This window comes from Tyto alba, unplaced genomic scaffold, assembly GCF_018691265.1.
Source record: "Tyto alba isolate M040663 unplaced genomic scaffold, T.alba_DEE_v4.0 Super-Scaffold_8, whole genome shotgun sequence".
Classification (NCBI taxonomy): domain Eukaryota; kingdom Metazoa; phylum Chordata; class Aves; order Strigiformes; family Tytonidae; genus Tyto; species Tyto alba.
In genome coordinates this window covers 2,162,500-2,175,915 of record NW_024881329.1, presented here as the reverse complement: position 1 = coordinate 2,175,915, position 13,416 = coordinate 2,162,500, and the positions used below count along the sequence as shown (strand labels likewise).

General features: G+C 35.8%; 1 protein-coding gene across 1 annotated transcript in view; it reads left to right on the top strand.

Moving 5' to 3' along the window:
• MUC6 (mucin 6, oligomeric mucus/gel-forming) overlaps positions 1–13,416 on the top strand; it is a 62,446-nt gene that overhangs the window by 13,454 nt on the left and 35,576 nt on the right. The window contains exons 6-19 of the mRNA XM_042785145.1: positions 249–358; positions 2,252–2,459; positions 4,653–4,775; positions 5,762–5,882; positions 6,781–6,919; positions 7,080–7,184; positions 7,537–7,609; positions 7,878–8,015; positions 8,881–9,042; positions 9,612–9,706; positions 10,360–10,492; positions 11,403–11,652; positions 12,800–12,852; positions 12,959–13,068. Coding sequence (XP_042641079.1) covers positions 249–358; positions 2,252–2,459; positions 4,653–4,775; positions 5,762–5,882; positions 6,781–6,919; positions 7,080–7,184; positions 7,537–7,609; positions 7,878–8,015; positions 8,881–9,042; positions 9,612–9,706; positions 10,360–10,492; positions 11,403–11,652; positions 12,800–12,852; positions 12,959–13,068 — 1,820 coding nt within the window. The remainder of the gene's footprint in view (positions 1–248; positions 359–2,251; positions 2,460–4,652; positions 4,776–5,761; positions 5,883–6,780; positions 6,920–7,079; positions 7,185–7,536; positions 7,610–7,877; positions 8,016–8,880; positions 9,043–9,611; positions 9,707–10,359; positions 10,493–11,402; positions 11,653–12,799; positions 12,853–12,958; positions 13,069–13,416) is intronic.

Here is a 13,416-nt window from a genome sequence, read left to right as displayed (position 1 = left end):
GTTGGTATCAGGTTGTAAATGTGATATATTAGAAAATAGCTCAGAGAAATTATCAAGGTGACAAAAGTATGCTTTACTGAATAGACCATGGGTAAAGACCAAAAGAGGTAGTTCTTATCATCAGGAAGATTAATTAGTAGGACCTTTCACAGTCAAAGAGTAAAATTGGAGTTTTGCTACACCACAGAAAGAAGTAAACAAATCCATGTGGGCTTTTTCCTCACAAATTATAACCCTTCAATTTACAGGTAAATTGCTGGATACGTATAAATTTGCTGCATTACAAAAAATGGATGATCCATCAGAGATCTGCCTGTCTGAGGAGATATCAATTCCCACCATTCCGCACAAAAAATATGTAAGAAACATCTTGGCTTTTCTGCAGCATGATTCTTAACAGAGGTGGAAAGATAGAAACCAGCAAAAGAGAGTCAGAGAGGTAGTGGTTTCAAAAAACTGACTTCCATGAAAATGGAAAAAGTAAAAATTTGTATAGCATGATATGAAAAAGAAAAGGAGTTCTCTGCATTAAATACATTTTGATAAAAGCCCATGGGCATTTTTGAGGCTGGATTTGTATCACTCATATAAACCTACCAGCATTTAGCTCTCAGCTTTCTGAAATTTCATGCAGGTCACCACAGAAAATTCATGGAAACCAGTGAAATTTTAAAGAACTATTTATTGAACAGTCAGAGACCTGACATTATAAGCTCTACAGACTTGAAGATGTTCAGTGATGCTTTAAACATATTGCCATATAACAGTGTTCATAACAGGGCCAACAGCTATCAACCGCTATCGCTTCCAGTTCTAGATGAAAAGAAAATCAGCATACCTGAAGCATGATGCATCCGTGTAACTATGGTTAAAAGAGGAATCTTGGTAGCAGCAAAGAACAAAAGTGCTTCTGTTTCTTAGATTTTTCAGATACAGGAATCAAATCCTACTTAGGACAATCCTGACAAGTTGTTTCACCAGGGAAATTAAAATTTTGCATTCCCACACAGTTTTTACAGAATCACAGAGTGGTTTAACTTGGAAGGGATCACTTCAAATCATGTAGTCCAACCTCTCTGCTCAAGCAGAGCCAGCTAGAGCAGGTTGTCCAGGGTAATGTCCTAGTAGGTTTTTAGTATCTCCTGGGTGGATATTCCAGGCTGAGGAGATGGAAACTCCACGATTTCTATCAGCAACCTGTTCTTTTTTCTACCTAGGAGGTCATAAAGTCACCACATACCTAATGACAAGTACTCACTGCTATCCTCTAGAAAGCATTTCACTTTACACAGATTATGTACTTTCTTTGGTTCCATTTGTTCTTCCTCACAAGAATATGATCTTACGTTTGTAATTTCCATGTACTTATTTGTATATAGTATATATGTTACTAGCAATTACAGAATGCTTAAAAAGTTTGGGGTTTTTTGAAAAAGGACATTTTGCTTCTCTTTTCCTTAACAGTTTCATCTTATTTATCTAGCAACCCAAGAATCTTGGTTTGAACGTAGAAACCATTCCTCTTGCTAAATCACTTAGCTTTCATACTACAGGGAAAGAGCCAGCTAGAATCCTTCTGAAATTCTTCTTTTCCCAGAACATAAAACTAGAGAAATGTTAGTTCTGTAGCATCTCTTCAACAAGAGGAGCAGGAATAAAGATCAGGAGTTTCTATAAGTCCTGTGAGGAAGACACTTTTCTGAAGAAGAAGGTTGTAAATATTACTTGTATTCACACTGAAAAATTACTTTGATCTGGTGGAGAATTTCTGTTGGCTGGGAGGTCTAACCTTTTTACATTGTTTATTTTTGAGACCTTATACTGCAGTAGGCAACATGATAGGCAATGCAAACAATATCAAATGTTTGCTCAAAGGGGAATGAATGTTGCTGTCTTCACATCAGGGATGTTTGTCCTGGAACCGAACCTCCATGAGACAACATACTCCCTGTCTGTAATGTTCTCAGCCATTTTTAGGGGGATTGATGGCACTGAAAGAATGACTTATTTTTCAGCTTAATGAGAATTTGAATTAATTCAACATATCAAGATTCTTCTATTATGCAATGGATTTGTATTCCCTTCTATTCATTAATTTCTCATTCATTTTAAGTCAAATATATATTACAAAACTGTAGAGGGAAAAAAGGCAAACAAATCAAGAAGAAAGTCAGAACTAGCAGTGTTATTCTATTGTTTCTCACATGGGGGAAACACTACTAGGAACAATTTTCTTTCTCTTTTTATTTAGGCCATGATCTGCTCTCAGCTACTTAACTTGGTGTCACCAACTTGCAGTGTGCCAAAGGATGGGTTTGTCATTCGCTGTCAGCTTGATATGCAGGACTGCAGTGAGCCAGGACAAAAGAATTGCACTTGCTCTACACTGTCGGAGTATTCGAGGCAATGTGCTATGTCCCATCAAATGGTGCTCAACTGGAGAACTGAAAACTTCTGCTGTGAGTTCAAATGTTTTCTTCATAGGAGATGGTACTTAACCTTGCTATATCTTACACAGACAGAGTGTGATGATTAACTGGAATTTCAATCAACTGATAGAAAAATCTCTACTGTCTTGGATCAAACAAGTTATTTTCTTAAGAGAACAACAACGGTCTTTGGTAGAGCATTAATCAGGAGAGCATGGAAATCTCAAAGGGGAAGGAGTAAGCATGAAACATAGCTCTTACATCTAGATCAGGGACCATAAAAGAGAGAAACATCCACCAAGTGAAAACTGTTGAATTTCCCAGACTTCCAACAGGAGGCTGTTACAGTTTTTTCACTATCGTACTTAGAAAATTAGCCAGTGAAGAGAGACAAATTTTAAATGACATCTGAAGTCTTTGAACCTTTTTGCTAACAATTGTCATAGCCCCTTCTACTCACAGGAGAATTTCAGTAATCCATTTTCAGACGCCCAAACTTCTTAATATTACAACTACTGATTAGAAGTAAATAGGAAGTAAATCTTCCATTACCCTCTAAGTTGAACATGATTAGACACACTTTTTTCCAAGTGTCTGTTTGTTATCAAAGTTCTGATTCACTTTTTGCAGTCTTTTTGAATCCATCTGAAGCTTCAATCTATAGTCAGTGCTATGTAGCAGGATTCATTGCTTTATAAGAAAACATGTTGATCATAAAAACGTCAAAATTAACTTGAATAGATGTTATTTCTAAAAGAACTCACACATTAAATTGCCAACGATGCAGCTCATGTCAAAGAAGGCAAGCTTTCAAAATTACCTTGCTTCATATGATATTGTCCTTCAGAAGCTTGTAATTTAATCGTATTTTTATTTATCCTTTCTATGAATATATGGGCATGGGTAGAAAATTCATAAAATTGCTTTGACAGGAATATATTTCTTCTTATCCCTTTATTCTTATTCTGTTTCAAAAATCTGTAAGATTGGCTATCATTTAGATTTTAGCATATGAATAGTGAAATCCCAGTTGAACTGTATTCCTAAAATCATTGTTTAACTTGTCATAATCTATCATCTCACTGTTGTTACTTACGAGATGTACCATTTTGCCATCCCTGCATCTGCAGTGCTGTATTCTATTCTCCTCTTGATCTTCACATACTGGTACCACTCTTCATTTTTTGTTTTGTATTTAACATTGGGTTTTCTTTCATTCTTTCCTCATACTTACTGAAAACATTCCCTACTAAGCTCCATTATTATCCCAGACACTTCAAAATTGCACTTCTTTCTAAAATAATCTTTCCCTCCTTTTCTCCAAGGTTATCCATCTTACATAAACTGGTAATGTGTTTTATTCTTTGGTTGGTCTTTTAATTGCTTTTAATCCTTCAAAATTGTAAACTTCTCATGACATTATATACATTCAGATAAATATTACTAAGGCCCAGTGTGCATTCACAGAACTGTACAATAATTCTTACTAATTACACTAAAATAATAGCCTGGTTTTCTCCAAGTTGTAGCAGTTTTCATGTTGCCAGAAGACCATTACTAGGACTGGTATTAAAGTGATAAAAGGCAAAGCTTAAAAAACAAGGGGAATGGGAACCCTTTTTTTTCCCAAAAAAAACCCAAATCTGGGAATCTAGAAATTGGCAAATGAATACCAAATATACAACAGTAATGAACTTTTTAATCTTTATTGTTTCTTTGTCAGTCTCATCTCTAACTATCTTTACTTCCCTACCTCACTTATTTTTACTCTTTCGGATAAGAAAAAATCTCTGCCTGAATTTATCATATAATAAAACATGTTCTGAGTTCCATATGTTAGAACCCCTAGGTAGCTGCGTTCTAGAAAGCAAATAATAACTGAGAAGCAGGAACTATACGGAAGATCAAGACCTATATTCTTTAAATCCTTCAAATACTGCAGAAAATCTGATTTGTGGTAGTTTATTAGGCTGCAATATATCCTGTCTGCCATTCTTCAAGCTTCTGAAATGAGTTTCTAATAAATAGGGCATGAAAAATTAATAAAAGCTAGAGTGAATATGCTGGCAATGATGAATACTCAGATGATGAATTGAGTATTGAGGCAGGATAAGAGAACATTAGTGCCAGAAATCATAAGGTCTTCTCCATTCTGGGTGGCAGATGAGAGATTCTTCTATGTTTACACTTTAAAAATCTTAACACTTTCACTATCTGTTGCAGCTGTGGGAAAATGTTCTGCTAACCAAATCTATGAGGAATGTGGTTCTCCGTGTATTAAAACCTGTTCCAACCCAGAGTACAGCTGTTCCAGTCACTGTACCTATGGTTGCTTTTGTCCAGAAGGTACCATTTCTGTATTCATCACACCCTAAATGGCCCATACAAATGTTTTTGGCATATACCCAGTTAAGTGGAATAGGCTTCTTAATAATAAACTAGCAGTGCATTTCAGGGCATTGTGCTGCTAGAACTGCCATTTCTCAGGTAACATAATATAACTGTAGTCTTGAATAGTCACAGTCCTTAAAGACCTTCGGTCACTATTAGCTGTGAAAGCATTTTCTTCACAAGACTGTGATACTTTATGGGATAATTATATGCTGCCTGCTCAAAGTTCTGTACTACACTGAGTAAGATTAATTAATTTCTTAGCCCAAACAGGTATCTAGCCTTTCAGTGTACCAGCAAGAGGTAGCATACCTCAGAGAAGCTCTGCAATATTATGGGCATTTTGTAAAATCCCTTTAAAATAGCTAAAGATGAACTTCCTACAAAAGATGTAATTGTGACTATAATTTGCACCATTTCTTGAAATTTCAGAACTGCAGTATCCTCCTGGATTACTGTGATGTGGGTATTTACATGAATATCATCACCATTTTATAGCAGTCAAAAGTAATGTGCTATGAGCTACATATTTAAAGCTAGAAATTATTAGGAAAATATTAGGAAATAGAATGTGTCCATTCTTCAAAATTCCCTATTTAATTACAGTGTCATAGGAAAAAAAAAAAAAAAAAGAAAAAACTAAAAAAAAAAAAATTGGAAAAAAGTAACATCGAAGCTGTCATTTCAAAATTCAAATTTCAAATTACTGTAATTGTCTGCACTTTCGTATACTGAAGTAGTCAAACACTGTCATCACTTGCAAAGAGTCAGTTTTATTTTAAATAAGAGAAAAAGCCCTGCACATTATATCCCTAAGTACAGGCACTGGCTGTGCAAGAATAGCATGTTCAAGCTAATTTTGGAAGGCTTTCAAGCAATAATAACTTTAGTGCTAAGAAAGAAGATGGGAAAGTATTGATTTCATTTATCTTCTTTGGTAGGAACTGTTCTTGATGACATCTCGAAGAATCGAACATGTGTTCACATTAAGCAGTGTCCATGTACACTGAATGGCAAAACCTATGCTCCTGGTGAGACAATGAAAGCAGCATGTAGGACCTGGTGAGTAGCGACAGGTACTTTCATGAGAGGATGGAGAGTATCCTGACCAAGGAATTGGAAAATTTAGCCCAACTTTTCAGAGGGCAGCTGCAAACGTTTCGCACCATCTCTGAGGCCACCTTCTTTGAGTGCCACAATCCATACATTTGTAACTGAAGATGTACATGTCTCATTTCCTTATTAATCTGTACAAATATAAATGCTCCTTCAGTCCACACAAAACAGTAACATTTTTATTTTCTTTGTGAAAGTGGAGGTAAAATTAGTACAAAACAAATATCCAGTATTTACAATTTATTTCTGGCAATCTCAGTGTTTCTGATCACCAAATCAGTGCTGAAAGCTAAATTTCTGTTTTGCAACAGAAAATAATTACTTAAGACAGTATCTTTTAAGTCTTGACATTTTTTCAAAAAGAAATGGAATAATTATTTTTGTGTCACTTCTCTTGCTATCATAATACTAATAAATAAAATAAAGGATAAATAATGGAATTTGATCCTCAGAACTGAAACACTGAATGCACTTTTCATGAGTAATTATTCAGGAAAGTTTACTGACAATCCATACAAGAGTTTGAACTTTGAATTAAGATGAACTTCAACTGATACAGATAGGCAAAGAAAATAAAAGCATAGAAAGCATAGGGGGAAAAGTAATACAAATTACATCTTTCACTATTAGGAAGTAGCTGAGTTTTTAGACCATAAAGAAAAGAAATTTCAAACAGTGGAAGTGACAGTTCAGAATGTATATGTGTGCTACACTGTGTTCACTAACCAGTTTTGCATGTTGATCAGCTACAGCAAAATCTCCAGATACGAGGATCAAATCCTCTCCTGGTAAATAGTGTCTTAGTATGGGAATAACCTTACACAGAATTTCTTATTTTCCTCAGTAAATGTACGATGGGTCAGTGGAACTGCAAAGACTTGCCCTGCCCTGGAAGGTGTTCACTGGAAGGAGGCTCCTTTGTTACTACATTTGATTCTAGATCATACAGGTTCCATGGGGTTTGCACTTACGTTCTTATGAAGGTAATTTCCTGCAGTCTAGAGACACACAATATCAAATGGATATGTTCTAGTCTGTCTTTGGTTTCCTATTGGAACGCAAACTGAGGTCTTCCTATGATACACACTTATTCTACAAATCTTTGTTATTCTGACACAGACTCTTTTCACTATTTTCCTCCAGAGTTCCAGCCTGCCACACAATGGAACCCTAATGGCTGTATATGAAAAGTCTGGTTATTCTCATTCAGAGACATCACTCAGTGCTCTGATTTACCTATCTACAAAGGTAAGTATTCCCTCCACAGCTTCTATCCAACATTTCAGTAACCAGATTAGCAAAATAAATACTTAAAGTCATTTCTAGTAGAGTGAACTGAAAAACTATGGGAGATAGATACTGTAGTTATGTTCCAGTTCATGTATACACAGTCAAGACCTCAGTTGCCACATTAACTCAGGAAGTTAGAGTATTTTCAAATCGAAAACTGAAAGCAGTATGGAATAACATGTGAGAAAATGCTTGAATCACTATTTTTCTATTACATAGGTCATTGACAATACAGTTGCTTGAGTTAAAAAACATATAAATACCATCAGTACAGACAATTACTTCCTATTTCATATCCTTTTTCCCACAGGACAAAATTGTGATTTCTCAGAATGAACTCCTTACTGATGATGATGAGCTTAAGCGACTGCCTTACAAATCAGGTAAAGAAAATGGAACATATGTAAAAGTCAAATTACATTAAATGTCTGTTTTACACAACCCAGCATCTTTTCTCTCTCAGTTGCCAATAGCAGAGGTTTTGGAGGAAAGTTAAAATCTTTCCTATTTCATCTGTCCCTCTGTGAAGAGTTGTATGTGGAAGAAGACTGGTAGACAGAATGCCAGAACACTTACATATGCATTAAAATCATTACTTTGTAATATCCTATGCATCAAAATCTCTATTTCTAAATATCCTTGTTCTTTTAGGAGACATCACTATTTTCAGACAGTCCTCGCTGTACATTCAAATGTATACAACCTTTGGGCTGGAACTTGTAGTTCAAACATCACCTGTGTTCCAGGCCTATGTGAAAGTTGGATTGCAATTCCACGGCAGGACCCTAGGTAAGAAATCTAGACCCCATGTGAAGGAGAAAATGTAGGGAGTGTAATTTTGAAAGCTTATTACTCATCCTTTAAGGAATAAACTTCCTTCTCTGGATTTGAAGAAAAAACAACAAAAATACCTGCATTGGAAATCCAAAGTGCTAAGAATTTGTTTTTTGCTAATAACTTTAAATCAATTCAAAGAAACATTTTTCAAGTGTAATATAATATTGCTCTTCACATGGTTTATGTGTGCTTTACTACGCAATGAAGGGGCAACAAATTACTTTGTGTGGTCTCTACATCTTGGAGCACATGGTTCTTTGAACACAGTGCACAATCACTGTAAACACAATGAGCCTAAGAATCTAAAATCTTCCCAGCTGATAAGCACCAAATGGAGATGTTTATGTCTACTGCACAGCAACATCAGCCAAAAAGACATAGCCTGCATTCTAGTTATCTATGGGGAATTACAGAGAAGCTTTAGTTTTTAAAAAAGTCTAAATGTATGTTCTTTGTCATTACAGATTTTCTATACATAAGAAAGCACATGTAACTGCAGAAGTATTTCATGATCTGTCTCTTTTACATGATTTAGAACCACTAAAAAGACTTTTTTTTTTTTTTTCTAAAAAGTAGACAAAAAATTCTGTATGAATTTGTCATTGAATAGAAGTGGACAATCTTAACTTGAGAAGGCAGAGACTCAGTGACTGATGTGTACATAATCAATATTCTCTGGCTACTTGAACTATAGTATTCATTAACACTCCGTGTAGATCTTTTGAATCAATTTTCTCACTATTACAGAATGAAACGCAGACCATTGTGTACACACTCTTTAATTTTCAGCCATCCCTTGCATTTCTGATGTTATTAGGTTTGTGTGGCAATTACAATGGAGACACTACAGATGACTTTATGACTAGCATGGATATCACTGAAGGGACAGCCTCCCTGTTTGTAGATTCCTGGAGGGCAGGGAATTGCCATCCTGCTTTAGAAAGAGACACTGACCCTTGTGCTTTGAGTCAACTGAACAGTAAGTAGATGATCCTCTTGTAACTGATCTCTCCAGCTAGCTTTGTCTGACACTTCCATAAACGCATGCAAGGGGAATGAAAGAGTTTGAGAGAAGCAGAAACTGAGATGATTGAACATCACAAAATCTGTCGCCAATGAGACATTTCTGCTTTCTAGAAAACGTATCTAATGAAAGCTTATGAGATCCCATTCTAGAGATTTGGGATTGAGATGATTAATGAGATGTTTTTGGTGATATTTCCAGTGAAATTGAAATGACCATGCAGTGCTGTGACTGAAATCCAGGCTTTGCCTTCCCAAGTCTCTATTGCTATTGGTCTTTTTTAAAAACAAAACTAAACTAAACAAAAACAAACAAACAAACAAACAAAACAGCAAAATCCCTACTGAGATCTTTGAACAAAAGTATAGTCTTCAAGCTAACAAGATAAATTGTCCTTTTTTGCAATCCTTTATTGCCAAAACTTCAGCTAGAGTGCCCAGGATTTTTTTCCTTTCTTTTTCATTTTTTCATTTCTTTTTCCTAAATTTCTGTGTCTAATGTCCATGATTTACTTTCATAATTAGAAATATCTGCTGAGACTCATTGCTCTGTTCTTACCAAGAAGGGTACAGTGTTCGAGAAATGCCATGCTGTGGTGAACCCTCTTCCTTTCTACAAGGTAGGAAATTATGATGGATGATGTGCAGAGGGAGTCCAAGTATGGACCAGAACGTATTTGATACATAGTATCCCACTCATTTGGATCAGCAGTGCATGGAAACTAAGGAACAAGTGTGTTTTTGAAAATTATGTCTCTACCACACTAAAAGTCTATTTGTTCATAGGTATTAGTCCCATCCCTATAAATCAGTAGGTATTTTTTGTTCATGCTGCAGTTCTCCATGTTGATAACTTTAAGTATGAAAAGCACTGATTTTCCTATGTACATAATGGAGCTCATTATATTTGCCGATTTCCACAAAACATTTTGAAAAATAGAAAGGAAAAGCAGTGAAGCAAAAGCTTATTTTAGACACCAAATACGTATTATTCATGTCAATCAGGCAATTAATCTGATCTTCTTCATCAGTTTTAGTTACGCAATAATATGTATTTTGCATGATTTACCTCTGCAATTCAGCATGGAATCATAGAATCATTTAGCTTGGAAAAGACCTTTAAGATCATTGAGTCTGTCCTTGTACCTAACACTGCCAAGTCCACCACTAAACCATGTCCCTAACCACCACATCTACACATCTTTTAAATACCTCCAGGGTTCCAAATATCTGCACCCCAATAACAGAGTACTCTCCATGTATTGGGTTTCAGAGATGTGTCTACCAAGCCTGTAATTACGAAGAGACCTTTCCTTATATTTGTTCTGCTCTGGGATCGTATGCACGAACATGCAGTTCAATGGGTTTAATCCTTGAGAACTGGAGAAGCAGTATGGACAATTGTAGTAAGTAACTGAACCAACTCTTAATAATCTGCCATCAGATGAATGTATGCATGCAGGTCTATCTGTTTCCATTTAGAATATTCCCATGTTTAATTCACCTATGACAAAACTGAATAAGAGCAAGAACATATTTTAAAACTACTTGTCAGTCATTAGAAAGTAATTACTTATTGCTCAGATATACCAATCACCAGGTATAAAAGCTATATTCCCAGGAGCTGATGACTTCACAGATGTGTCATAACACAATAAGAAACATAAATGGTAAAGCAGTATTCTAAACAGTGTCCAAATCTTCTTAAGAATGAGGAAAATTGTAAACAGAAAGAAGAGGAAAGCAGAAATGGGATAACATATATCCAAATTTTGAATACCCTTCTAGTCTGTTTCAGAAATGGATTGTTATTTTAAGACTACGTGAAAAAGAGTAATCATATGCTTTAAGGTGAGTGTGTGGATACTACCAGGACTTGAAAATTAAGTGATGGAATAGACAAATAAATAAAGCTATACTGTTCCTTAAGATGAGAAAGAACTAGGAAAAACTCCAGTTGCAGATGTGATTTTACTATTATGGAACTTAGACATAGGCACAAGGTTTCAAAGTTACTCAAGAATACATTGCTATTTCTGCAAAGTTTCTCTTTGCATTATTTTATTCCAAGATACACAAAGAAGCAATAAGATATTTTACCTTCAAAAAACTTCCAAACAGCTACATAGTTGGTGTTAAGCCCTGGTCTGCAATATTTTTGGCTAGAGCTCCACATCCACAGGAAGAGAAGCAATAGCAGATGTTAAGCACTGAAGCTGTTGACACAATATATGGAACATTATGAGCACAGTTATCTTTCACAAAGAAGAGAATAAGTAAATGAAGTTTAACATACACTTTTGTCATGTTTTACAGCCATTACTTGCACTGGCAATCAAACATTTAGCTACAACACTCAGGCATGTGACAAGACATGCTTGTCGCTCTCCAACCGAGCCCTGGAATGTCATCCAACTGACATCCCCATTGAAGGCTGTCATTGCCCTAAAGGAACGTACTTGAACCACAAGAATGAATGTGTTCGTAAATCTCATTGTCCGTGTTACTTGGAAGACAGAAAGTACATCTTGCCTGACCAGTCAACAATAACTGGTGGGATTACCTGGTAAGTATGTCAAGTTTACAGATTAACAAACTGAAAATGGATATGAGGGGTCTTCATGTATCTTCATGTTGAGGGTTAATGGCAGGAAGCAGCTAAGAAACATAGAGCCACTTGCTCACTCCACTTCAGCTGAATGTGGAAGAGAATCAGAAAGTCAAAAGCAAGAATATTTATGGATTGAGATAAAGACAGTTTAATAAATTTCTTTGTTATTAATAAGCAAAAATAAGCTTATTTAACAAGCAAAGCAGTACGCACAATCAAAGCTAAGTAAGGAATTAATTCATTATTTCCCATCAGCAGGCAGATGCTTAGACATTTCCAGGAAAGTATGAATTTGTCATGCATAATGATTACTTGGGAAGACAAGCATCATAACTCTGAACATCCCTCCCTCCTCCTTCTTTACCTGAGAGTTTACTGCTGAGGATGGTGCTGTATGGTATGGAATATCTCTTTGGTCATTTGGAGTCAGCTGTCCTGGCTGTGTCCCCTCCGAGCTTCTTGTGCACTCCCAGCTTCCACGTGGTGGCAGGGCAGCATGAGAACCAGAGAAGGACTTGACACTGTCCAGCAATAGCTAAAACAATGTCATGTTATCAACTTTGTTTTGATCACAACTCCAAAACATAGCACCATTGGACTGCTAGGAAGAAAATTAACTCCCAGCCAAAACCAGTACAGTCTCCTTTACTTTTAATAGTAAAAGTTTATTTTTTAAGACATCATTTTTGTCCTTTCTTAAAATATAAAGATTCCTAGATGAACAAAAAGCATTTGACTTACCTTAAGCTTGGAAATGATAAGGAAAAAAATAGAAAATAATAGGTAAGATTTGATTATTCCTAGTAGAAGATTTTGTCAACAGCATCTGGACAGCTATATACAACCTCAGGGATGACTTGATAGGGCATCATAATAGTGAATGGCCTACTATTCACTTTCAAAGCTCATGTTACTGTATACTACAACAAGTAAAGAGACAAGGTGACTCATGTTCCATTTTGAAGGATGGGAAAGAGCTAGTAACATAAATGAAACATTTCCAATGGTGAGAAACATAATAGCATTTTGCAAAAAAGTTAAAATTTCTTTCTTGGAAGAGAATTGCATTAAAATTCCCACCATCTTTTTTTTTTTTTCCTAGCTACTGCGTTAATGGGAGGCTAAGTTGTACAGGCCAGCCTCAAAATCCTGCAGGTATGGGTCTGATACGGTTTATTTAGAAAGATATTCTTTTCCTCTATGTTGTAAAATTGCTACCTCACAATCTCTCCAATGTTTGTTTTTCTTCCTTTTATCCTAGAAAGCTGCAAAGCTCCTAAGAAGTATGTGTCATGTTCTGACAGTTTAGAAAACAAGTACGGAGCTACATGTGCCCCTACCTGCCAGATGCTGGCTACTGGAATTGAATGTGTGAGTTTCACAGCTCTGGAATATTTATCCTCCTGAGAGAGGAAGAATATTCTAGTGGTTACTTAGAACTTGACTATGTTCCTTCTAGTGAAATGAAAGATGTTTCATCTAACATGATACAGTTAAACATCAGACTCCTTTCCACAGACTTTGGACACTAAAAATTTACATATGCTCAAGAAGTGATTAAAGGAACTAAATTGCATGAATTAATGAATTAAAATCTATTAAATTAATAGAATAAAAATCCATTAAGGATTCTTTACATGGCTATTGCCTCTGGCTGAGGTACTCCATAAGCTGCACGTCACTGGAAAATGATAGAACATGCAGTTTATGCTTCCTCTT